General features: G+C 39.0%; 3 protein-coding genes across 6 annotated transcripts; 2 read left to right on the top strand and 1 right to left on the bottom strand.

Annotated features, from left to right (window-relative positions):
* LOC110042997 (uncharacterized) lies at positions 1 to 3,328 on the bottom strand. Its single transcript, XM_020748388.2, has 4 exons — positions 3,234 to 3,328; positions 2,378 to 2,439; positions 1,554 to 2,237; positions 1 to 378 (listed from the first exon to the last, which is right to left on the bottom strand). Exons 2-4 carry the CDS (start codon positions 2,412 to 2,414, stop codon positions 95 to 97), a joined length of 1,005 nt encoding a protein of 334 aa, XP_020604047.2. The 5' UTR covers positions 2,415 to 2,439; positions 3,234 to 3,328; the 3' UTR covers positions 1 to 94.
* A 1,542-nt stretch (positions 3,329 to 4,870) lies between these two features.
* On the top strand, positions 4,871 to 10,124 carry LOC110043030 (WD repeat domain-containing protein 83-like). Its single transcript, XM_020748437.2, has 4 exons — positions 4,871 to 5,275; positions 7,355 to 7,533; positions 8,321 to 8,497; positions 8,888 to 10,124. The coding sequence occupies exons 1-4, from the start codon at positions 4,970 to 4,972 to the stop codon at positions 9,144 to 9,146; spliced, it is 921 nt and encodes a 306-aa protein (XP_020604096.2). The 5' UTR covers positions 4,871 to 4,969; the 3' UTR covers positions 9,147 to 10,124.
* Positions 10,125 to 11,106: 982 nt separating this feature from the next.
* On the top strand, positions 11,107 to 26,244 carry LOC110042942 (uncharacterized). Of its 4 annotated transcripts, XM_089275560.1 has the most exons (9): positions 11,108 to 11,216; positions 14,700 to 14,781; positions 17,332 to 17,933; positions 19,962 to 20,219; positions 20,968 to 21,042; positions 21,201 to 21,275; positions 21,403 to 21,477; positions 22,146 to 22,220; positions 22,703 to 26,244. In XM_089275560.1, the coding sequence occupies exons 2-9, from the start codon at positions 14,762 to 14,764 to the stop codon at positions 25,669 to 25,671; spliced, it is 4,149 nt and encodes a 1,382-aa protein (XP_089131686.1). In that variant the 5' UTR covers positions 11,108 to 11,216; positions 14,700 to 14,761; the 3' UTR covers positions 25,672 to 26,244. The 4 variants fall into 4 exon arrangements, with proteins under 4 accessions (XP_089131689.1, XP_089131686.1, XP_089131687.1 ...); XM_089275561.1 differs by lacking the exon at positions 21,201 to 21,275; XM_089275564.1 differs by lacking the exons at positions 11,108 to 11,216; positions 14,700 to 14,781 and having other exon boundaries at positions 17,459 to 17,527; positions 17,641 to 17,933.
* Positions 26,245 to 26,308: the final 64 nt, after the last annotated feature.

The following is a 26,308-nucleotide window of genomic DNA, read 5'->3' as shown; positions in this document are numbered from 1 at the left end:
TACGCCAAAACAGACAAAATTATATTTATTAGTGGTTTTGTTCTAAAGTCCAAGCCAGGATCATTGATTTGGATATTACTAAATATTTGTCCTATCAATGACGACTCTTCTTAACAGTCTTGTCTTTTTTCTTCTCCTCAGGTTTGTCTTTTTCCTTCTCCGCAGATTTATTTTTTGATTTACTCTCAGATTTGTCCTTTACTTTCTTCTCAGATTCATCCTCAGCATTATTTTCAGGTTCTATCTCCTCAGATTCGTCCTCCTTGTGTTCGTGTTTATCCTTGTTCTTGTCCTGTGTTTTAGCGTGCGTCTTTTCCTCGGTCTTATCATTCACTTTGTCTTTGGCGGGAACAGGGCTTGGTGTGATTTCGGGCGGAACTGTAATAATACAACAAAAAAAGTCAGCTATCTTTTGTTCATAGAGAAGCTGACGATTGACGGTAGAAAATTATAAAATCGGACGAAAAACGTCGTAAACATGGTTTCCCTATGAGAGTGAAGATATTCTCTTTTTAGCGAATTGGGTACAGAACTAAACTGACCTTTAACGCTATTGGCTTACTTAACCTTCCCCACGCTTACCAGTCACAAATTATCTTCAGGCTTTGATTGGTTAATGGTCCTTGTTTTGCAATCACTATTTGATATGTGATTGTTTTCAGAGGTTTAATTGTTAAACAGATATTAGGCACGTCATTATGTATACTAGCAACTGAATCTTATCACGTTTTCAAATAGTGGAGAACAAAAACGTCACCAAAATCACCATTGGCTTGAATCTCTGCTAAACCCATGAACAGGCTAAGCATTTATAAGGCTGCCTAACAAAGAGAGGGGAAGGGGAGGGAAAGGAAAGCTTGTTCACAATCTAATGACTGGCTGGGTTTGCAGGCCACAAGACCTAACGCCCACTTAAACTACGACTGCGACTTGAAAGAATCCCAAGTGATCAACATTTGTTTCTCCGTACAATATCAATAACACTAGGAGAGGAGAATCCTCCCATAAAAAAAGTAGCAGGGTGCTCGCCGGAAAAATAGAAAAGAAAATTCATCCGATGACGCCAAAAGCTATCGCGATGAGAGCGTGACTCTAACAGCAGTCAGTTAGGTTCAAGCACTACCCTGAGCGGTACCGACAAAGTTTATTCTTTAAAAGGAAGAGAGATAACGTCCTGTCATGTTTATAGAGGGTCCTCCCAGGAAGGAGACGTAACGAAAAACACAATCTCGGTGAAATTCCCATGATGTCTTTATAAATTTCCAGAACTACCACGGTTTAGACGGTAGCAATGATGATTCGTTTTGTATTGAGTTTTTTACTTAGTGTTAGGGTCGGGTTAACAGGTTTTCGATACATTAAAATATAGCCAACGAGCTGAAAAACAGAAATATTACAATTTCAAAAACATAGTCTCAACCTGGAGAAAATAATCTATCAGTGTTGACATAATTGACACCAGCTTCCTGAAAAGAGCTTCTACACAGCGGAATTATAAAGATTAAAATATCCGGTGAAAATTGAAATATCAGCTTATCAAATTATCAGCTTACCAGTAGGCGCAGCAGTGGTAGGTTGGGCTGCAGCTGGTGCACCCGCGGCGGTGGCGGCTTCGACAGCAGGTTGTGTTGGGGCGGCCGTTGTAGCACCAACTGCTGGTGGTGCTGCAGTAGTAGCTACTCCTGCCACTGGTGCCTGTCCAGGAGCAGCAGCTGGAGTAGGAGCGGCGGCGGCGGCGGCAGCAGGTGCCGCGGTAGACGCACCTGGTCCTACAGTAGGTGCTGCTCCAGCGGCAGCTGCGGGTGCAGCAGCCGGGGCAGGAGCAGCAGCAGGGGCAGGTGCGGCAGTAGATGTACCTGGTGCTACAACAGGTGCTGCTCCAGCGGCAACTGCAGGTGCAGCGGCAGGGGCAGGTGCTGCAGTGGTTGGTTCTCCTACTGCTGGCACCTGTCCGGGTGCTGGGGCTGCAGTAGATGCAACTGGTGCAACTGCAGGTGTTGGTGCAGCAGGAGCAGGGGCTGGTGCAGCAGGTGCTGGGGCAGCAGCAGCTGGTGCTACTGCAGGTGTGGCGCCTGGAGCAGCGGGTGGTCCGATAGTGGGACCTGGAGGTGCAGGAGCGGCAGTAGGAGCCACCGCAGGTGGTTGTCGGCGATGGCCTTCGTCGTGATGGCGCTTCTTCTCTGACTTATGTTGTTTTGGGTGTTTTATGCTTTTAGCCGAGATATCAGCCACAGCCACTGCAAAGTAATAAAAAGAGTAAATACCTAATGACTCGGAGGGAAACCAAAAAGCCTTTCGTCCTACATCCAGGTATTTTTCTCAACATACCGCGGCTAATTCAAAAACTATTAAAATAGCTAATAAACTTTGTATTTACCGAGTAAAATGGCTGCCAACCAGAGTATAGCCTTCATGTTACTATCTCACCGAGTATCACCTCTAAAGAAAAATTGTAGGCATTGTTAGTTACGCATTTGAGCAGAAACGTATAGCTCAAGACAATATATCGAAGACAAAATTATCGTTCTTCTGGTGAATAGTAACGTTTTAGATTGAAAAAAATATTTCTGAAATGATTACAATACGTATATAGCTGAAGGAGCTGACACTAAGAGACCGTGACTGGTTCTTGCTGCTCCAGAGGCTGGCCTACGAGTGCAGCAGCAGGGAGTGCTCACAATTTGTTAAGTTAAATACTCCGACACTTAAATAAACATGAATAAAGTTCATTCTATTCTTCTTTAAGGTTTGGCCATATTTTGCACTGGAGAAACCGTGGTGACTTAATGGTTCAGGCCAAAATCTGCGATTTTCTATGCTTTCTATAGACTTACGTAATACGTTGAAAATCTCATTGAATTGAAACGAGATAAATGAAACCTTAATTTCTCCACTTCACAGAATGAAATTGAAGCTAGTTTTATCTCAGAGCAGGTGCCACTGAGTTTAGTAAGATATCTTATTCAGTTTAAGCTTAAATAAGAATCCACAGAATGATAAAACATAAGGAAATGGGTTCTCATATGGCTGTCACGGAACTGAATTTACGTTAAGCTTCTTAGTTAGGTAAGATGAAATATCTTTATGCATTGTTGTTTGTTTTAGACAACACAATGATATCACTGTTTGCTTTGTCTGAGGGATCGTACGCTTTGTCTCAAAGAAAACATCGCATTTAAGGAAGTAGCTGTAGGCAAGCTTGAAAGTATAAAACAATAAGCAATAAACGGTACCTGAATTGTCGTGTGATGCGGTCAAGATAGCTTTCTTTGATGGTAGTGATATCTGCTCCTATTAGATTTCACTCAGGTTTATTACGAAAATCGCCAAAACTTGAGGTCATTTTGACTCACGATTGAATGACTAATTTGATCAACCCATCGATTGCATCACAGAGTTTGGATTTCCTGAAAATAAAAAATGAAATTACTCGGTTTTAGTTGGATAATGGTATACTTTGTACACTTGAATAAGAACAAACACAGTATCTAGGCTGGTGTTTAATCAAATAAAGTTATAGCGCATTTTGTTTTAATTCCCGCTGAGTTTTGAACGGTCTGCAAACTTACTTCTTTGACTAGAATATGAAAAATAAATGACATTTGTCAAGTTCATGGATGGTCTTTTGACACCTGTCAATTACCTTTGGACCCGAAGATTTTGCAACCGTTAATCGACAAAAAATGAGTTAAGCGCAAGGACCTGCTTTTCGTGTTCTCGTGTTCTTCTTTCAATGTCAGTACTTTTTTCTCTCGTGTCCTGGTCTAGCTGCATTGCGTAGGACTGAAATCAAAGAATTCGATATTTTCAGGTTCGTGAACAAGACCTCGCCCTCCATAGTAACACCTGTTGATCCAGCCTCTCTATACGCCATGGAAATGTCACTGTGCGAATTGATAATGCTTTCTATTAAGGGTTCAGACATTTTTCGTCGATGAAATCTCAAGTAGATTTCTCCGTTACATAACTTGGCCACTGTTCATTATAATGTGGTCGTTATTACTACAGGATTATCATTCTCTGTTTCTATTGTTAGAGGTTATCAAGATATTAAGATTTCTTATAAGAATTAAGCTACCCAAACAAGGTATTAGAGCCAAGTATAATTTCAATAAAATAAATTAACGATACTTACTTAAGGTTCGTCTGTTATCTTCTCTTCGTCGATTTTCGAATCGTGGAAGTATATATGAGTTTATAGTTGCGAGTCGTTCCCAGAATAGTTAAACAGTTGAAGTTACTCTAAGATCCACTCTACCATCAGTTATTCTACCTTGTGGGAGATCACACGACAAGCACCTGTGCAACAACACATTATGAAAAGGAAATGGTCCTGGACCGAGATGGGATACCTTGCTAGGGACAGACGAAATGGAGTAGATAGGCTTCAGATCAGATCAGACGTTTGTTTGTGAATGAAAAGAACATGGTCATCTATCTTGCAAATGGAATGCCTTACTGATTGAACATAATGGACTGTGGGGTAGGTGGGCAAGGTAATCCGCTTTGCCACCATGCATATTGATCGGTATTCCATCACCAAGCTCCCGTCGAGTTTTCGCAGCTCTGCGGACGTGAGAGTCTCCTTCATTCCCTCTATCGCGCCGCCTTGTTTTTCTTTTCTCTTCCTGGGAGACCACAGGTTACACCTATGGCTGATTGAAAACTATCATTATTGGCAAATGCAATTTTGATTTATGATCAGAGCGGAAGTCAGAGAGTCAGACAAGCAATAACATTGTCAAAACCAAGTTATACTGCAGAAAAAATGAACTGCCAGTTAATACTTGTTCACCAAGGTAGCACAAAACCACCTTTGATTACAACTTGGCTGCGCTTGACCAACATGGAGTCCTGGGAACAAGAACAAATGGGAAGGAAAGGTTACCAAGCAAAACAATATGGCGGATGAGTTCGTTGAAAGAACGTACGAATCGACGGGTGAAAATGACCAGTGAGTAGTAAAGAAATGGACTTACCCCTTCCATGCAAGGAAACAAGAAATCTAGAAGGTCATCAAGGAGCTGTTCGGGCGGCCAGATTCAATTATGATGGCAACTACTGCCTTACATGTGGAAGCGATAAACTGCTGAAGCTTTGGAACCCTCACAAAGGCACATTGCTAAAGACGTACAGTGGACACGGGTATGAGGTGCTGGATGCTGTAGGATCCAGTGATAACAGTAGGGTGGTTAGCTGTGGAGGTGATAAGACTGTAGCGCAATGGGACGTAGCAACTGGACAGATTATACGCCGCTTCAGAGGACACACCAGTGTAAGTGTACATGTGGCTACGACCAGAAACATACGTAGACTATCTCAAGGGTCTCAGGGAAAGCAAACAGAGTAGATCTCAGACCACATGTGCCCTTAGCACTGACACGCCTAATGACTGGTACATGAACATTTGTATTGACACAGTCCCTACCCGCCTTTATGTTGAGGAACATCATTATTGAAAACCCCTCAAAGACTAATTAAGGTAATTCCTCTGAAATAAAAGTGACAATAGATTTTTGTTCAAAGTTTGTCCACTGAATATTTGTCATATGATAACTTCAATTTTGAAATTAAAAAGGGGGGTGCCCGTGTTCATTAAGGAGCAGTGAGGCATTGAAAATGCCCCATTTTGGTATTATTTAATGTTTATTATGAGAACGCATTCCCAGTAATTGTAAAACCTTTGTGAACCCAGACTCATAAGAATACGCATTAAACTACAGTCAATACGTTGTGTCGGACACAAATAAACATTTTAAGTTTGATTCAGGCAGAAAGCTAAATATATATCCTTGATTAAAAATTTGAACCAAATTTCTTGACGTGGTTACTGACTGCAAAATAGAAAAGACCACAGTGTATCTGCTATTTTTCTTATTAATTTTATTCAATTTTCAGCAATGGAAATTAGATCAGTCTTTTCTCATGCAAAGCTTATGATTAGTTGATTACAATGGCTGGAAAAAAAATTGGGGTGCCTGTGCTCATTGGTGAGCTAGAGCCAATTTTCAGCTGACAGAGCTCAATATCAAGGCAAATCTGTCATGTTTTCAATATGCGCATGCACGAGCGCATGTTAATGATGCCATAAATTATGCGCAGTAAGGATGCGCAATGCAAATGTGAGGAATGACCTTAAAAGAACTTTGGCATCTGCACTCAATGGGGAGGGGAAAGAAGGGACTGGGGGAGGGACAAGGGGGTCAGAACCATCTGCTTCCTGTACCCTGCTTTCCTACTTTCCACACCTTCATGTCCCTACTCCTGCCCTTATCCATCCTGCTCCAATCCCCTGTAAATATTAAAGGAGACTCACATATGTGTTTCTTTTTCATTTTGTTCCTTTGTTTTCAGCCTTGCTCCTCTTACTGGCATCTTTTGCAAGCTTAAGCGACGACATTTCATGACCTATGACATAACTACCATAAGAGGGTTTCCAATTTTACCAGAAGTAGGCCTTAGTTTTTTAGCTCAGGGGAGAATTTTTGTTTGCTCATTGGTCCAGAAGTTTCAAAATATGCTGAATACAAGCTTAAAACATTTTGGGTTCTTGTTTTTGAAAGTATTTTAATGCTTAACAAGTGACAAAAATTGGCATTTATATTTGCTTTTTTCTCCCTATTCCTACCCTCTCAGAAGTCACCCCTCTCACCCTTTCCTCTCCTGCCTCCCACCCCCTATTCTCCCAGTCTCCCACTCCCCTGTCCCCCTCCACTCAGTTTGCTTCACCAAAGAATTCTATCTGCTCACCAATGGTCTTTTGACTCCACTAGAGAATTCCTTTGATTTCTTCTGTGTTTTTCACTAAAATTATACCTCCTCAAGTCCTCAAAATCTGTGCCTGTAGTTTGGCCCATTGCCTTCAGTTCACAATGCCAAGTTTTTATATGACTACTTTTTGTTGTCACAGTTCAAAGTACACATAATGGAGAATTTGAGTGATGGTTATTCTGACTGATAGTCATTGTCTAGTGACAGTGTCCAGTGCCAATATTACTATTTTATCTAGACAGGTTAAGACAAAAGTTCAGTTGTCTGCTGAAAAGATGTTGCATAAGGCTGTTAATGCAGCCAATTTATATTTTATGTGCCAACCTTTTACCATAAAGTAGTCTCCTTTTATTATCAGACCGTTTGGCTGATTTTGTCACTGTACACAATTAAATATTGTTTCTTCTAGTTAATTTCTATCTGTATTTATTTTTCCTATATCATTTTAAACCATCTTATGTTAATTTGTTTTTCTGTAAATAGTGTGCAATAATAAAAAAACTGAAACTGAAACTGTATATGGACATCTTCTGGAGAAACCACTCTCCCAAATAACTGTAAATCATTATTTGTCAACTTTCAGAAAGTAAACTGTGTAAAGTTCAACCAGCCAGACAGCACCGTTATAATATCTGGTTCATATGACGCCACAGTGCGCTGCTGGGATTGTAGATCTCGCAGTCTTGAACCCATACAGATCCTTGATGATGCTAAGGACAGTGTGTCTTCACTGGCTGTCTCTCAGCATGAAATTCTCTCTGGGTATGTTTTGGATATATTGAGGGTTATTACATTCACCTACAGGTTGTCATGGATTCTCCAATAGCATGAAATGATACAGTGTCTCTTTGTTTTGCTAATATAACTGCGAGGTGTGATAAGAAGATTCAAGTGTGAGTTTATGTATGAATATATTGAGGTGTATACATGTAGTAAGAGTTAAAGACCAGTCAGAAAATAACATATTTGTTTGCTGATGTATTGAGTGTTAGAGATGACTGTATATATTTTATATTTGTAAGATTAAAGAATAAGGTGGTTAGAATCTGTCTAGAAGGAAGTTTGTTTCAGTTGACAATATAAATCTTTGTGAAACAATGAAAGCGTGGGCCAGTTTTGTGATGTTCTCCACAGTGTCATGACTTTCAGGAGATTACTGGTTCTATTTTACCAGATTTAGGGGTCTCTAAAACAAGATTGTTTTTATTTAGACCCATGTACAGTTAATTTGGTGTTTGGGTGTTATTACATATTAAGGGGATCACTATTTACAGGATTTATAATTTAACAATCATTAAATGTTATTTCAAATCACATTTGTGGTCTCTCCTTTTGGAGGTCTTTTTTTAGGAGGTTTTTCCTTAAGGAGCTTTTTAGTAACAGTGTATGGTGTTTGTTTTGAGAATAATGCTGACTGAAACACAGATTTTAGTGGATAAAATGAAGTGAAGAATAAAAGATTTAGTAGATCACAAGATTTAGTTCTGTCAATAGTTCTAACTTTCATGGTGTTATTTTTCCTCTTTTCTTTTCACCCTTCTCTGGAAAGTTCTGTCGATGGCAAGGTCCGTAACTATGATATCCGCATGGGTAAGTTGCAAGCAGATTGTATTGGCCAGCCAGTGACTAGTGTGAGCTTTACCAGGGATGGTCAGTGTGTGCTGGCATCAACATTAGATGATACCATTCGTCTTTTGGATAAAGACACTGGGGAATTACTAAATGAGTAAGTTATATAAACTGTGCCTCTTGGTATAACAAATGTTTATTACTCTAGTAAGCACATGCCTAACCAACATAAACCTATTGATTAAGGTTACCGTGTACCTTCAGTGGTGTCTCCAGTCCAAGTGGTGTAGTGCATTTCAATTACATCACTCATACCCTAAACCCTAGATCAAATTAAGGCTTACAGATCTGGCTATTCAAAACATTTATTTGGTCTTCTGGAAAATAAATTATTGAATTAAACTGGATGGTATAATTCTTCTTTTTAAATTCCAACTCAACACAATTTTGCCTCTGGCTTAATTTGCTAATACAGAAACCTCTGGCAGTAATTGACATACATGTAGTTATCATTGAATGTTAACAACTTTTTCAAATTATATTTCAGATTTACAGGTCATGTGAACAAAGACTACAAAGTAGACAGCTGTTTGAGTAGCAGCGATGCTCAGGTTGTTAGTGGCTCAGAGGATGGCAGAATCTGTTTCTGGGATCTGGTGGAAGCCAAGATAATCCACACCCTGGAGAAAGCTCATCAATCTGTTGTGTACTCTTTGTCTTATCACCCAACAGAAATTTGTCTTCTGTCTGCTTCTTCAGATGGAAAAGTCAAAGTTTGGCGTGACTCAAAGTGGGAGCCTGAATAGAGAAGACTAATGTCACTTTACTGACAGAAGATTGCAAGCATTCAGTTTCTTGATTTGTACATTGTACATGTACATTGCCACAAATTATGATAAGCTATTTTAAAATGGAGTCAAAGCAAGGAAAAGGTGTCTTTGGCCCATATATTCAGTTTCACACCTGCAATGCTTGTGGATAACGACAGGTGGTCAAATCTCCTGGATATGACAAAACAATGGGTGTTTATTTATATATTTTTCAATGGAATTCAAAGCCCCCTTTTGCCTTTGAAAATATACCTTTGCACTCCATAAATTTGATGATTTCCCAGATTTATTGTTTTTTTTGGTCTGGCATCTTTGATATCTGCATGTTCTTCCAGTACATTATGTGTAGTGTTCAGAAACAATTCTCCCAAACGGAATGTTAAAATGTATAACCATTTATATAGAGAATTTTGTTGCTGGTCCTGGAAACAATACTTACATATGATGTGTCACGTGAAAGCAGGAGACTGTATAACTGTATCAGTGCCAGTGTCACTTAGATGAAATCAGGAGAGTTGAAATAGAAGTGATATAGTGGAATATCAGGTTAGGGTGGGGGCTGCCAGGGTTAGGGGTAGGGGGATTAAGATCCTGTTTCATGCACAGATTTTGACAAAATTCACTCTTCACACACTTTTAAATGTAACAGGTTTGTTTGTCAATCCACAAATCACATAATTTTGTCTTTTAATTACTGCACAGACTTATTACATATATCACACAAACTTATTTTTACTATCATAATACCTGTATGTGAGACAATAATTAAAACCATTTAATTTGCTCTCTCCTCAAACGGATTGCCATGCAGAGTTCTTTCTGGCATACTTTATCTCTGTTTAATTTTCAAAGTTTGACGACTAACAATGCTTTGACATTCATCATATGGGGTCCTTGCATATGGGATGTCACTAATTGTTGGCCAAAAAATTAAACTTGACCACTTTGTTGAAAGTTTAGTGTTTTGTGAAGGATAAAATGTCAAGCATGTTGCACCCTTGCGCAAATTAAAAACAAACCCGAGTTCCCGATATCAATGGATTTGAACCCATGACCATGCATATCAGGGTCGTTAGCCAGAGAAACAATACCACCCATGAAACCACCCATGGTATGTACTTCATGTAAGACTATGCATAGTGTCCTGAAAATATAGCTGTATACCCTTGAATACCCTTGTATACCCCTGTAAACCCTTGTGTCACCTTGTATACCCTTGTATACCCCTGTATACCTCTGTATACCCTTGTATACCCTTGCATACCCCTGTATACCCCTGTATACCCCTGCATACTCTTGTATACCCCTGTATAACCTTGTATACCTTTGTATACCCATGTATACCCTTGCATACCCCTGTAAACCCTTGTATACCCCTGTATACACTTGTATATCCTTGTATACCCCTTTATACCCCTGTATACCCTTGTATACCTTTGTATACCCTTGCATACCCTTGCACATATACCCTTGTGCACCCTTGTATACCCCTGTATACCGTTGTGTACTCTGGTATACAAGGGTATACAGGGGTACACAAGGGTACACAGGGGTATACAAGGGTATACAAGGGTATACAGGGGTATACAGGGGTAAATTAGGGTATGCAAGGGTATACAGTGGTATGCAAGGGTATACAGAGGTATACAAGGGTATGCAAGGGTATACAGGGGTATGCAAGGGTATACAAGGGTATAAAGGGGTATACGAGGGTAAGCAAGGTGATACAAGGGTATACAAGGGTATACAAGGGTATACAGGGGTATACAGGGGTATACAAGGGTATACAAGGGTATACAAAAGTATACAAGGGTATAAAGAGGTATACAGGGGTATACTAGTGCTACAGCCATATTCTCGGGACATTATACGTAATCTTACATAGCGTACTAATCCACGCTATTCGCCGGCTGAGCCCGGGGACCCTGGGGAAGAAAATGGGTCACGTGACACTACAAGGCAATGAAAATTGGAAGTTGAAAATCCGTGGCCCTCGTACTCCGTACGACGATGGTATTTGATGCAGTTTTGAGCAATAATTCAGCGGTAAGTGTCTCCAGACATGGTAAGAATCCTGCTTTTGGGATCTTGTTTACTCGTTGGTTAAAGAGGCCCTTCGGTACAAGGATCGCTCTACAATTATTAAACTGTACAATGATGAACTTTTAATCCAGAGGGGCTGATCAGGGCCGTGTCGACTTAATGATTCGATACAATCAAGAATTCCGTTCTCTGAATGTTTGTGGTTTGAAATATAAGTTAAAGCAAGCATATTTCTACTGGTAAGTCCATGCTCAAAAAGGTCGAAATACTGTTCCATTATAAGCTTCAGTCCTCAGCTCCATTGTCCCGGAAGTAAACAGAACTTCAACTAGGAGTTCTTGAAGTTCATTTCATATATTAAGCTTAAACTTAATTGAATTGCAAACTTATCGTTTTAAGGGCTGTAAACTTTCCGACTGTCCTTTATATAGAAAACATTTTCTGTTGTGTTAAATTGTGGAGCTTCCCTTGAAACAGACCAAATGAGACTAAAATATGCGATTTTCGACAACCCATGTTAAACTTAGTTCAAAAGCCGAAACTCTGTTTTCAGACTTTTAGAAGTAGTGCAAGTCTCTTCTACATTTCTTATAGTACTAGATGTATTTTTTGATTTTCTCTTGACTTATGAGATGTTCATCACTCTTGAAGAGAACTTGTTAGAATTTGTTGTCAGTTCAGGAAAGGAAAGAAATGACTATCAATTGTAACCTTTGTAAGTAGCTTAGGACAGATTGCTGTCGTTCAACGGAAGCAATTTATGAAATTATACTTCACAAAAACTTTGAATAGTTTTACGAGACAAACTTCCAAGAATGATTACTTTGGGAACTGGGATATTGCACTGGAAGAGTTGCAATTTTGTATGCATTTGTACAATGAAATAGAGCTATTTAAAACTCTTATCTGTGTATATTAAAACATCGAAATTTGTCTGAGTTCTAAGAAAATGTTTAAAGTGGAGCAGAGCTGTTTGATTGTAGTATATAGCAAATGTCATGTCAGAATGTCACATGTAGGCCTGCATGGTTCCTGCTGTTAAGTTGACACACTGTAATTTGCCTAATGTGTTTTTCTAGTTCAGTTCAAATTCACTTGTGTCGATCTGGTTTCGTCAGAGACTGGTGTCACTTTTCTTCAGAAGACTATACATCAGTTTGATTGAGTGTTTTGTCTCTTGAGCATGATGTTTAGGTTATCCCTCTCTTTGTTGACTTTGTTCTTTGTCTGATGTTCTGGCACCACATCATTCAAATTTTCCTGACCCTGTTGGCTAAAATAAGGAATACATGTAGGCCATAATGCATCAATCAACTTTTCCGATGCTTTCCAATGTAAATTTTTTTAAACTTTCGATCCTAAACGTCTCTTAAGTTCTCTTGCATGTCACATGTTTTGTCAAATCCACATCATCCACAGTAATTGATCTGACAAGATAGTACATTTATGCCTGACAAAAATCTGTGGGTGAGCCTACCATTACAAAAGTGGGCCTATACTTGTTGAGGGAGGGGCTAAAAAATGAATTGTTTTTGTATTCTACAAACTCTGACATGAAATCAAGCACTTGGACTTGAGTGAAAAAGTGAAACTATCTCTAAATGACCACTCTCTTAAGGATGTTCGCGCTAATTGTTTCTATGCGTCCTTACTGCACACGCAAATTCACACATCACGTCATGCATGGAGTGCACGTAATAAAATGAACAATGATAGGGCAGATGGCCATTGCTATAGCTTTGCCTGGACTTAATAATGATCTTGGATGTTCGGTGACCCCTATTTTTTTTTTGATGGATAATTTTTTCTAGTAATTTTCTACATTTACCGAAAATATGAAGCAAAACTATCGATTATAAGTTTGAATTTTTGGCAAAGTGGACCATGGAATTCTGTTCTTTTTAGCTCTTCGTTTATCTGTGCGGTGGTTTCAAATGCCTCTTGAGGGGTTAAGTTTTGTGAAAACCTTGGCAACATTTGGAATTCAATCTACAAAATATGACTAAGATCGTTTGCCTCCCTTGACTCACCTGCAACACTTTTTTAAACTATAAACTCCTGTAGACCATGCTGAACTATGTGCGCCAATTTTTCAAAATCAGGGTAGTTTTCTACACGTTCTATCTCTGAAATGAAGTTGGTGACACCCAATTTTTTTTTCATTTCTGACACAGGTAACTCATTATCTGACAGCAATAAAAATTAAATTCCAGCTTGCCCTAATGGAACAAGTATTGTAGCTCTAAAACTTTGCTCTTATTTGGTGTTTTGATGAGTTAGTTGGCAGATGACTTGCCTGATCCCTTGCGCATTGAGCAAGTGAGAGTGCAGGGTTACTTGCCCAGAAGGAGAATCTACAATCTTGTCCCAGACAACTGGATGGCACTTTTTTAGAGCCGTGTATACATGTTATTGCGATACAAAACTTTTACTGACAGTGATGTGTTTTATACAATTTTCTCAAAGGAGCTTTGTATATTTTCTTCATTTTAATTAATAAGGCTTACATTGGTATACCTGGCTTTATTATATGGCAAGGTAGTAGCAAGGTAGAAAATCCAAGTGTTCTGATTGGTTCTTTCTTGATCAGGATTTTGCCATACAGACTGTTCCTATAGAAAGGCCGTCATTAGCTCTGTATTTTATGTTTTTGAAAACCAGTAAATTTAAGGCCAGAGTGCCATATAAAAAACTACTAACTAAGTAAACCTATTGAAGCTTGCTTGTGCAGTACTAATTAGGAATATTCAAATGGCCCTCGGTCATTTTTGTACAAACCTCACTCTGCTCAGTCTGTACTGCCACATCCTCAGGCCAATATTACTGAGTAATTGGCCCTCACACATGGTTTAAGTAAGAGGTTAATTGTATAAGTGGACCCATTCTGTATTACAGTGGATCCATTCTCAGGCTGTTTTTGGCTTATTTTCCATATTTTTCTCAAAACTGAGACCACCAGTCTTTTTGCTGCACATGCATGGAGTGGTCACTTAAGAGAGAGAGTTGACTGCAAGTATTTGATAAGAGTGGTTTTCAATCAAGAGTTGAAAGTACATGGATTTGCATAGGTTAAATGCTTTATTGTAATTGTTGTGCTCTTTATTTGATTGGTTTCAAAACTCATGCCTTTCTGAACCAATCAGATGTCAAACTTAAAAGCCATTGTGACTTGGTTACGTGTCTGTTCCCATATTTTGTGCTTAAGTCATGTGTATATTGCTCTGAGGTTGGATTGGTTTGTTGTGTTGTTTTTGTCAATTTTGTTGGACTAGGGGACTACTAAATTGGTTTGGTTTTATTACACGTACATCTACAGTTGAACCCTGCTATTTTGAACTCGTTGGGGAAACAAAAAATTGTTCGAAATTGAGGGAGTTCGAAATAAACACGTTCAAATTAGTGGGGTCCAACTGTAGTTAAAAATCACTTTAAATCAACTTTAAGATGATTGTCATTTATATTGTATAACAAAATTAATGTATTTAGGCATTGCTAGTTAATGTGATGGTCAAAGACATGTAATTCATCATCATTATAAAATTCACGAGATGGCTACAGCTTCCTCTGGGTAAGTTAAAGGAATGGTCAGTTTGTCTTGTAACGTTATTATTAGAAAATCATGTAGTAGACTTCAATTTTTTTTAGGTACATATGATGGAAATTGAAACCAGTAATCTAATTTCCAATAAAGCCTGTTTTAACATGGAGCTGGGATTACCCTTCTAGGGCTTCCTTTACATGTGTTGGGTTTGTACAGTTATCTCTGGGACTTATCTCTACTGACATAGCTGTACACATGTATATATGCTCGATAGATCAGCCACTAAGTTGACACCATTGAATTTGCATTTCATCTTGTTGTGTCTGATATATTTGAGAAGCAGTCCATGCCATTTCCTTGGCAAAGAGGAGCCTGGTTTTTTTTTTTATCTTTTGATTTATTGTGTGGCTGATCAAGAAGGACCTTCATCTGTCGAACCTTTGTTTTGGACAAGACTTAATTTTGCTTATTAATTAGTCAGGAGAATGTTCTATTCCAGCTGCCAAACTGTTACCCAGACCAGGGGTTTCAATAATAGCTGGATAGCACGTAGATCTACCCCTTGTAATATGAGCGGACTACCCGCTTGTAGTCGTCCGGGTAGCTGAACACAAATAACTAAGATCAGATAATTTTCTCACGGCTAAGGATTCTCTTCAAGAGATTAGGCAAAATAAGTCTTATGTTATAGGTAAAGAAAAAGAAAGGTACAAGAAAAAACAATTGGAGGTGAAAAAAGGCACTTCAGCTGAAATTGAAAGGAAACTGGGTCTAAGCATGAATTATTATGGCTGCTAAAAGGCAATTCTTATTAGGATATTTTGCCCCAGCATAAAAACAAAAGAGGTCGAAGGAGAATGATTCTTCGCAAGGTTGGTTGAGTATATTTTAAGGGATACATTTCGGTGTTTAAACATTAATTTTATGCTTCTTTTCATGATGAAATGTGATGTATCGTTCACGAATCAATTTGATACGAAGAATTAAAAGACCACATGTTATCAACCTTGTCTTTCAAATTGACTGACTTCTAGGAACAACAAAGCAACATAAAAATAGGCTTTTACATGGTTTAATTAATTAATGAATAAAATGTTGACCCTAACCTAGAAGGGCAACACTTAAAGCAAGCAAAATAGGGTTACCCCCCCTCCTAGGGTAATCTTATCTTGCATGTAAAGAAAACCAGGAAAAACAATAGAGGAGGGTGACACAACGGCTTATTGTATAGGAGAAACTATGGACATCGCTATTGCGCAGTTAAACAAGACCCTGAAGGAAGTATACACGTGGTGTCTAACAAATCGTTTAACACCTCACCCAGGAAAGAGTGAAGTGATGCTACTTAGTAAAGGAACCCCGATGGGACCACATGCACCAATTCAACTAGGAACCTCAATTCTTAGATGCCTTACAAAAACGCGCCTGCTAGGCATGACTGTCGATCGAAATCTAAGCTGGGTACCTCAGGCACTTGAGACCAAGAAAAGTTTTGCTAATAAGCTGAACTTACTGAAACGATCCAGATTTCTTCCAAAGGGTGTGCTAAAGGATTTTTATTTTAAAGTAATACTACCATCTGTAAAATATGGTTTAGTTTTGTGGGGGTCGTGTTGTAACTCCGACATACTTGATTCTATAGAAAGACTACATTGTAGGGCGGCAAGAATCATTTTCAACTTGCCCAAGGACATGTCGGCAAATGGCGTGCTCAAATATGATCAGTGGTCTACCTTTTCCCTGTATTATAAGTTCGACATCCTAAGACTATTTTATAAGGCAAACAACGACAGCCTGCCCAAGCCCCTGATGAAATCGATACTTGAAAACTCCAGCCACGGCTATTTGCTCTGAGGGAAAGTACTTTCTTCTATACCATGATTTAACTCGCGATTTATGAAAGACTCACTTAGATATAAGCGATCTGTCCTTTGGAACATAGTTTTATACCACGAACAACATAAAAGTTTTTCAAGCTTTTTCGACCTTAGAAAGCAGGTTGTAAATAGAGCCTATTTTAAAGATTTTAACTTTAACGCCCTGTCGGCTTCGACAACCCGCTACAAACATAGTGACTTTATATACAATTAGTTTTAGTTAGTTATTGTAATCATATAGTAGATTAACTGAGTAATAGTTCTAGTTAGCAATTAATTAAATAATTAATTTATTGTAAATCTTGGAATTGTAATCTAAACATTTTAATCGTAATTTCAAATTTTTAGCAAAGTTAAATTTAAATACACAACCCCACAAGCTTTTAGCTTTAATTATTATCATGTTTAAATAAAGTTTATCTATCTATCTATCTATCTGACCTTGGTAACCCGAAGACAAAGGACTCCAAGTCACCTCAACCTTGATTTAGCCAAGTAAACCAAATCTTAAATTAAATTACGCTTTGTTTAAATAACTCATCCCTAAAGAGTTTTATAAGTAATTTGCATTTGAAATTACTTGGAAAGTAATCAGGTAATATTCCTTCTCTCCAACCAGCATGACAATAAATTATTGAGAAACTGCCATCTTTTGGGAATTTTGTAATCCCCTGGCTAATGTGTAACATTATACCTTCAGGCCAAGCCATCTTGGTGTGACTGAAAATCAGAAACGATGGCTTGTGGCTGGAATAACACTCAACAAGATCCTCATACCACAGATACGTCCGTTTGTGGAACAAGGCATCAACACTGAATACAACAACCTCAAGACCAGCCACAATATTCAGGGACAGAGCACATCAGGACGTCTTCAACGGTGGCCAGCTAGAAAGGTGTTGAAATATGAGAACATCAATGGAAATAATGTTCATCCCAGACTTCCTGGTGGAAGATTCAATTATTCTCTGTTTGACTGTCGAGTAATGTCTCATGTTGACTTTGCCAGGCTGTATGTTGAGAACTACATGGCCCACTTCAATGCCTTTGACGACCACTGTGATGCTTCTGCTGTGTTGACGTTACTTGGTGGGGTCCCTGCATTCTCTGCACCTGTACAAACTGCTGCAGCTGATGTCAGAATGGGGAGGAATGATTGGGCACACTGTGTCTTCAGCAAATGGGATCAAGTCAAGTATCAACAAAGTTTTATTGACATGGAACACCTAGTGAGAGTCATGTCCCTGCCAGCTGCAGATGAAGGAAAACTTCTTGGAGAACTAAAAGACTGGGAAACTAAAGGTAATGTAGGTAAAATGGACACTCAGTGAATCCTGATATCTTGAACCACCCAATAACTTTAACTAAAATTTGTTCCCTTCCACTATCAAACACTGTAATTCTCCCCGATTTCTCAAACTACCCAAATTTTCAAACTAATTTTTGTTTTCCTCGGAGTTTTGAAAAATCAGAATTCCACTGCATGTTAAAAAAAGTTAAGCGTGTGTGAGAAATGTGATTGATGACCAAGCTTAACTACTGAGTTTTGGTGGAGAACTTTTTTTAGCTTATGCACTGTAAAATTAATATGTTAATCTAACTCTTTTCAGTAAATGTAAGTCTTTTTAATTAGTTAGTTATTTACTTTTGATACAGTTTAATGCATTTTCATGGAGTAAACAACAAAGACTACCAGCCTTACCTTTGCAGTCAGTGGTATTTAGATGTGCATGTGCACCAAGATTCCACATGCTCTTGGATCAAAGTGCCTTTTAGTGGTTTGCTTGGAGTGAGAGTTTCCTTAAGCACGAGCATTTCTTCAAGTGTGGGGACTTTTTTCAATTTAGGCTCTTTCCCCACCACTACATACCCTCCTTCACATTCTACTGTTTTATTAGTGTGATGGGTGCCTGTATTTCCCCTCTGTGTCAGGGCCCTTGACTGGGTTGGCAGGAGTAGCTTGCCATGGGAGCAGTCTCCATCTCGAAGCTGGCTGCCAATGGTGGATGAGCTCCAGTGGATTTCTCAAGCACCCAACCTCCATTTAACAATGCAGTTATTAATGATATATATTGTTATTTGATAACTTAGTGGCAGGTTCACATCAGCTCTCCTGCTTAGCTGCCTGTATTAGTAGCCTACATTGTTAAATAAAGGATGTATTTGTATGCATGCATTTATAATTACATTTATCTTATGGGCTGTACATGTACAGTCACTGTATATTTGTGTAAACCAAAAAGGTTGTAATACTGCCTTGACTGTAATACATGTATCTAAATCATGTGCTACAACAAATACATATAAATAAAATAAGAGTAAAAGTGCTAAAATTATTTACCACATAATTTTATATAGTTTGAAACCATAATTTGGTAGTCACAAAACCTCCCTGCATACCCTCTCTAATCTAAATGATCACCTCTCTTAAGTATATGCTCTTCCAAACTACCAAATTTTTTCTTGTCAAAAATTGTCACTATAGTTAGCACCTCTCATATGCAACCAGTTTTTACAGACAACTCAGGACTTTCGTAAGGGCTGATGGTTCATGACTGTCTTTTTGATATTGACATTACAATGGGCAGCCATTGGGTAACAAGATGCCTTACAAGTTCTTATATGAAGATAAAGTTTGTCCTTACATGAGGGCATTAATTATTTCCCATCCTCAATGTTTCTGGGTGACTCTTGGTTCATAAAGACAGCAATTAGTGTCACTATTTGGAAATCACACTGGAGGCAATGAAGTCTTTTCTTATTAGTTATTATATGAGTCAAGATGTGTGTGAAAATAATGTCAATTGTCAAAATCAGCCAATCAGTGTTAAGGATGACGATATGCTCTTGTCGTCAGTTCAGTTTACAACATAGCCATGTAGCAATGCTTTTGTTGTCAAAATAAAGTTCTGTTGAGTTTATCAAGTTTACTGAACCTGATTCAGACAATCTGTTCTTTTGAAAGCCTTTTTGGGTTTACATATGCATTTGTGCATCCGTTAGGCCTCTGAAAGGACTACAGGTTATGACTCATATTTAGGCCCTGTGCAGTCTGACCTCTCGTAAGTGACCACCTCCCATGAGTGACCACATTTGGCATTTGGGGTGATCAGGTAACTCCGTTAGGTCTCAAAGATGTTCTTTGGACTTATTCAATCTATTCAAAGAGGTTACTACCCTAAAATATATTTTTTAAATACCTTTTGGACAGAAAACACAGGTGTGTGGTGGGACTTTGGCATAATACCTTCAGCAGAAAATTGTCTCTCTAAACTACCATTATAGTAATCATTAAATTGGCAGTGATCTTCTTTATTTCCTGTTTGGCAGGAACACATCTCTGCATGAATTCCCCTATAGACCCAACATTGTTACAACTGGTTCAACAAGAACTTAAGTCACTACAAGATGATGTGAAAAGCATGTCTGTAGAACTTGAAGATGAGAAGAGAAAGGTACAACATGAACTGAAAAGTGTTGCAACAACTCTAGAAGACATGGAACAGAGGGTGCAAATGCTGGAGACTGGTCAACAGACCTTAGAGCATCGTAGTGTATTATTTGAGGACAGAATGGATAATTTTGAAGGTGACTTATTAAATCTTAAGCAATGATTACTATTTATTAAATATTTAAAAAAATATTTGTTGGAGAAAGTAATGGCTGGAGCTGGGAACTTATAGTAAATTGATACAACAATAATAAACTGACAACTGTTCAAAATGCTGCATACAGACGATGCTCACAAAGTTGTATGAACACATTGATATATAAGTATAACTCACCAAACTAAACATCCTATAAAAGCAACACAAAGTTTGGTTTTGGTACAAAGTGAAGGGTAGTTAAGAAGATGAACTACTAAACAACAACTGATAATAAAAAATCCCAATAAACCTCTTTGCCACGCCTCATTACAAGAATTTAAAAAATAAATACCTAGGATGGGTGGATGAGTTGGATTCAGAGACAAAATAGTACCAACACAGCCAATCCAAATTTGCAAGACTGACTCAAAATGAAACAAGAACCTGCTTAACCTGATACCAGGGGTGTAGGCTGGACAATTATTCCTCTGAGGACGCTTGTGCCAGCCCAAAGGGGGTAACATGACTTGTGGACAAAAGAATATACTTGGAAAAGCTTACTTTGTTTATTTAATTTCTGTCAGCAACAGTTGTATTTTTTCAAATAAACAGAGTAGTTTAGTTTTGAACCTGTTTTATAAAAAACTGTGAGTTGTTTGATGGGTTTCTCACAGAGTTATATTTTTTTGTTTTGCGAGTGTTCATTTCTATGTCATGTTTACATTTTGCAACGTTTATGTGTAATACAGGAGCTGTAAACCAGAGGATACAGAAACTTGAGAGCAGTAAGCAGAGCACAGAAGACAAAGTGCATCATCTTCAAGGTGATTAAAGTATTTAAATTATAACTTTTTCTTGTAAAATTAACATGTGCTAAAAAAACCTGTTAGTTGTTTGATGAGTTGCTCTCAGAGTTATATTTTTTTGCAAGAGTTCTTTTTCATGTCATATTTACATTTGATAACGTTTATGTGTAATACAGGAGTTGTAAACCAGAGGATAGAGATACTTGAAAGCATTAAGCAGAGCACAGAAGACAAAGTGCATCATCTTCAAGGTAAAATTAACACGTTCAATAAAAAAAACTTTTAGTTGTTTGATGAGTTGTTCTCAGAGTGATATTTTTTTGCAAGTGTTCTTTTTCATGTCATGTTTACATTTTGTAACGTGTATGTGTAATACAGGAGCTGTAAACCAGAGGATGGAGAAACTTGAGAGAAGTAAGCAGAGCACAGAAGACAAAGTGCATCATCTTCAAGGTGATTAAAGTATTTAAATGAGAACTTTTTTTCTTGTAAAATTAAAAGAGAATTATATTAAATTTGTTTAGAATGTTAGAGGAATAGACATTGTACTGGTACTCAGGTCATGATCACGTTTTTACCCCTCCCACGCACCAACCCATACCCAACCCGACCCTACCTTACCGAGAAAATGTAATTATTAGGACGAGGTTCCGCTCTCTTTAGCACGTTGTTTAGTCTGATCTGATAGATGCCAGTCCACATTTTTGTAGTATTGGTATGCAACCACTGAACATTAGTATCAAATTCAGAGTCATATTTGACAAACATTCAACAATGTATTCAAAGGGTATTATTAATATACCCAATAAAAAATGACAGTTAAAAGTACTCTGACGCGCTAGTGTGTCACAATGAAGACGTGCCACGTTGCTTAGAAACTAAATCGTCAAAAACCGCCAGGTCGATCAATTCTCGGAGAACGGATTTTACCATCAACTGGCAATTGTTCCCTCAACCATGTTAAAGTTGAGCATAGAGTCTTTTATTATACAAGACAATCGTGGATATACGTGTACTTTTTAATATGTGATCTGATTTGGGTGAAGATCTTACATGTAAGATTTATTAATATTCTTTTGTGTCATGAATAACGATTTTATTTTCTGGATATCATCTTACAGAACAAGTGGAAGACTTAGCATCATCAAGAAAATCCGATGAAACTACGTCATGTCAAGACAATCCCATGTCAACTGGTGAGTTTTGTCACAATTCTGCATTACAAGTGGGTTATTGGTTTGACGTATGTTAAGTTCTACTTTCACTGGATAAAAGTATGAACAATTCTCGTCACAAGATGTGGATGACCTCTTTTATTTTCCTATTGATGTCCAACGGTCTCCTTGTCTCCTTGTGGTTGGCCTTGGACGGGGCACTAGCTGCCTCTCCGAAATAATGCTCCCTCAAATCGGGAATCACCCACCATGTTTAACCACTTGTCACTTGGCTGAATGAACATGAAGCCACGTGACAAGGCGGAGCTCACTTTGCTGAAGAGGACCGTAAGATGCGGTCGAAAGCTTCGATGCGTTAAATTTCAGGTCTTGTGACGAGAATTATGATTATTTTATATCAAACCAAAGTTGAGGCGGAAGTATTTGTGCGTACTCTTTGGATTATTTTATTTATTGTGGACGCTATGTAGGTGTTTTTATGACACAGTTATTTGTTTTTCTAGCCTGTCCGGAGAAACTTGTAGAACTCATCAAACGAGACTACAAAGGTGCTGTTCTTTGTCCATTTCCATGGTGCGAGGATGAGCTACAACTGGAACTGTCGAACGTCTTCACAAGATTGAAAATCATTAGCAAGAAAAAAGAACGAGCATTGCTAACAGAGGACATCGTCCAAATGGCGGAAGTGTTTAAACCACTTGCCGAATGTGGCAAACCAAGAGTGGGGCTGATTGAGGGGCAGCCTGGAATGGGTAAAACCACTTACTGTCAGAAGCTTGCATATGATTGGTCCGTGGCGGGAATTCCACCTGAAGCTTCGTTTCCCAAAGTGGAGATGCTGCTCCTGCTTAAGTGCCGTGACATGAAGAATGCTGACATTGAGGAAGCTATAAATGATCAGCTGCTACCACAAGATGCAGACGAGAAGGAGAAGGAAAACTTCTTCCAATTTGTTCGCTGCAATCAGCCTAGGATCCTATTAGTTCTTGATGGACTAGATGAGTTGCCTGATGATCTATTCCAGGGTTTCTTACCCTTGATTCGAGGCAGAGTGTTCCCCATGACTTATCTCTTGTTCACAGCTCGCCATGAGGCAGGAATGAAAGTGCGACGATACTGCGACACTCTTTTTGAAATTGTTGGTTACACTGATGAAGATGCTGATAGTTATATTACAAAGTATTTCGCCAGTCACGAGGATCCGAACCTTGCTAACAAAGTGATAGGAAGATTAAAAAGTGACAGACAGCTCAGGGAATTGACTACTAATCCACTGAATACGGCTATGTTATGCCTTCTCTTTGAAGATGCAAAAGGAGTTCTTCCATCAAACAGAACCAAATTGTATGACGAACTTGTTTCATGTGCTCTGAGGAGGTATTTCGCAAAGAAGGGTGTTCCTTTGGATACAAGAGATCCTGTCAAGACATGTTCAGATCAGCTCAATCAGTTGGGAAAGGTGGCTCTCGAAGCTCTTAAAGACGATCGAATGCATTTCAGTGAAAATGAGGTGAAATGCCAGTCAATTGATTTTCTTAGATTATGTTTTCTTTCCCGAGAAGCTAGTGCAAGCAAACTCAGGCCAATGCCTTGCTATGCATTTACACACAAAACCTTTCAGGAATATTTTGCTGCGCACCACTTGGCCCATCAGCTTCTAACTGGCGACAAAGAACAAGCTGACGCGCTGCTTCCTCAGCTAACTCCTGTTTTCAAGTACTGGCATGTGTGGGAATTTCTATTGACGATGGTAGCAAGTAAGAGTGATGGTACAGCAGCTATGGTAATTTCATGTTTCTGTGCTGCTCTTTGCCGCAGAGAAGCGGAATTGGAAGACGAGCAAGACAGTGATTCCGATGATGACGGTGATTACGAGGTCCACGATGATTACGATTTCAACATTTGTGAAGACACTCTGGATGATTTCCCCATCCTTTTACTCTTTACTGCTGCTGAAGAGACCTTGATTAATCTTTTGAACGAAGTTTTCGGACTTATTTTAGCATCTTCAGGTGGCACGAATGAACTAGGGGACTGCCAGAAGAAAATGGTACGAGCCCTAGCGGAATGCTTCCCAATCCACAAGTTATGTACTGTTCACAGCAATCCTCGCATCCTCTCCGAGTACCTGAAATCTAATCATTCACTGACGCATTTACGGTGGGACGATGCATTGGATGAGTCAGCACTAGCAACCATTGAACATGTTCTCCAGTCTAACTGCCCACTTAAATACTTAGATCTGAGAGGATTGGGTGACAAATGCTTAGGTATCTCCGGACTTCGAGTACTCGCGCGGGCTCTTAATGCAAACTGTTCTTTAACGTATCTAAATCTATCGAATTCTTCCTTTGGTGATGCTGGAGCAACATGTCTTTCACAGGTTCTCCGTTCGAAGGACACTTTAACTCATTTAAATTTGAATTTTACTTGGATCTGTAATTCAGGAGCAAAAGAACTTTCAGGAGCTCTTCAATCGAATCGCAGTTTGACTCATTTAAATTTACAGGCCAATCTCATTGGCAATCCTGGAGCTGAAGATTTTGCCAGAGCTCTGCAATCCAGTTGTGCACTAATGTATTTAGATCTCAGCAATAACAGGGTCGGTGATTCAGGAGCTCAAGCCCTTGCTAAGGCCTTGGAATCCAACCGTAGCCTAACATTTTTGGATCTGGGACATACACAGAACGCAGATGAAGTGACAACCATGGCTTTACGGATACCACGCTTCCTCGAGTTACTGCGAGGTAGGGACCTGAAGGCATTTCAGATTGGTGATTCAGGGGCAGCAGCAATTGCGCAAGCTCTTCGTTCAAATTGTGTGCTTACTCGTCTCAATCTTCAGAATAATAGGATCAGTGACCTAGGAGCTACAGCGATTGGGGAAGCTCTTCAGTCAAACTGCACCCTTACACACTTGCAACTGAGAGGCAACAGAATCTGCGATGTAGGAGCATCACATCTTGCGCACGCCATTCGGGTTAACCGTCGTCTTGTGAATTTAGATCTGAGAAACAACGCAATAATTATGCCTGGTGGAGCTACTGGAGCTGCTCTTTCACAGGCATTGCAATGCAATAGTGTACTAACCCATTTAGATTTGAGATGTAACTTTGGTGCACATCAGGCTGCAATGGCACTTGCTGAGAGTCTTCCATCTAATTGCACTCTCACACATGTAGATTTGAGTACTAGCATGATCTCATCTTGTGGTGCTGTGGCTCTTGCAAAGGCGTTACAGTTGAATCGCACCTTAAGTCATTTAGATCTGAAGTGTAATCGTATTGGTGATTTAGGAGCTACGGAATTTGTAGAGACCCTTCAGTGTAATACTACGTTAATCTTTTTAGACCTGAGGTATAACCGAATTGGCGAGTCAGGAGGGAAGAAGCTTCATGGTCTCTTGCGTGGAAAGATTCTTGGGTCCAATCGTAAACTATTGTATCACTGGAGTGAGAATTGCGATCCTTGATCAGTTACATCTGGGCTTAAACCGGAGAATTCGAGAGCGTGAAAAGCGCCATTGAAGTCATGCCTAACAGTAAACAATCTACTAAAACCGTTTGTCTTGCGTGAGGAAACATTTTACTCGAACTCAGTCGTAACAAACTTCTGATGTTTCGCCAGGAAAGTGAACAAATATTGAAAGTTTGTTGGTGAGTCATCTTAAGGCAGTTTTCTGCGCACGAGGTGGTGCGAATCGATTTCGTTGCAGACAACTGTTCTTCAAATTGGAGTCCGTACCCTGTCCAAGGGTACTTATTTCAGATGAACACCTTTCTCGAGCGATCTTTATATCTTATTTACTAAACGGTTTTCACCCGACTGTCGAAAATAATGTTTCCTTTTTTTTTCACGTAATGAGCTCTAGCATTAGTTATTAAATATTAGGACGTGCCCTAAAAGCCAGAGAAAATTTTTTTCTCCGTGCAGTAAGTAGTGAAACCAATCGTGACTTGCGCTCCTTAAGTATTTATTGTTACGTCGTCTTTTTAAAATTTAATGAATTGTAAAGAAACCGATAAAAATAAGGGCTTTACTTTGATGGGTGTCTCATAGCGTGTGTTAACAATTATTAGATGACTTTGAATGTGATGGCGAGGAAAATC

The sequence above is a fragment of the Orbicella faveolata genome, unplaced genomic scaffold (genome assembly GCF_042242905.1).
Source record: "Orbicella faveolata isolate gen_17 unplaced genomic scaffold, um_ofav_v1 contig_36, whole genome shotgun sequence".
Taxonomy (NCBI): Eukaryota; Metazoa; Cnidaria; class Anthozoa; order Scleractinia; family Merulinidae; genus Orbicella; species Orbicella faveolata.
The sequence above is the reverse complement of the archived record's forward strand: the minus strand, read 5'-3'. Positions and strand labels throughout refer to the sequence as shown.

What these genes read in the sequence shown, in the direction of transcription:
- LOC110042997 (XM_020748388.2), bottom strand. Translation starts at nt 2,414, where the DNA reads ATGAAGGCTATACTCTGGTTGGCAGCCATTTTACTCG. An exon ending in GTTGGCAGCCATTTTACTCG is followed by an intron (nt 2,238 to 2,377) that starts GTAAATACAAAG and finishes ATTACTTTGCAG; the next exon opens with TGGCTGTGGCTGATATCTCG. An exon ending in TACCACTGCTGCGCCTACTG is followed by an intron (nt 379 to 1,553) that starts GTAAGCTGATAA and finishes GTATTATTACAG; the next exon opens with TTCCGCCCGAAATCACACCA.
- LOC110043030 (XM_020748437.2), top strand. Translation starts at nt 4,970, where the DNA reads ATGGACTTACCCCTTCCATGCAAGGAAACAAGAAATCTAGAAGGTCAT. An exon ending in GCTTCAGAGGACACACCAGT is followed by an intron (nt 5,276 to 7,354) that starts GTAAGTGTACAT and finishes GTCAACTTTCAG; the next exon opens with AAAGTAAACTGTGTAAAGTT. An exon ending in ACTGGGGAATTACTAAATGA is followed by an intron (nt 8,498 to 8,887) that starts GTAAGTTATATA and finishes ATTATATTTCAG; the next exon opens with ATTTACAGGTCATGTGAACA.
- LOC110042942 (XM_089275560.1), top strand. Translation starts at nt 14,762, where the DNA reads ATGGCTACAGCTTCCTCTGG. An exon ending in CAAAGTGCATCATCTTCAAG is followed by an intron (nt 21,043 to 21,200) that starts GTGATTAAAGTA and finishes TGTGTAATACAG; the next exon opens with GAGTTGTAAACCAGAGGATA. An exon ending in CAAAGTGCATCATCTTCAAG is followed by an intron (nt 21,276 to 21,402) that starts GTAAAATTAACA and finishes TGTGTAATACAG; the next exon opens with GAGCTGTAAACCAGAGGATG.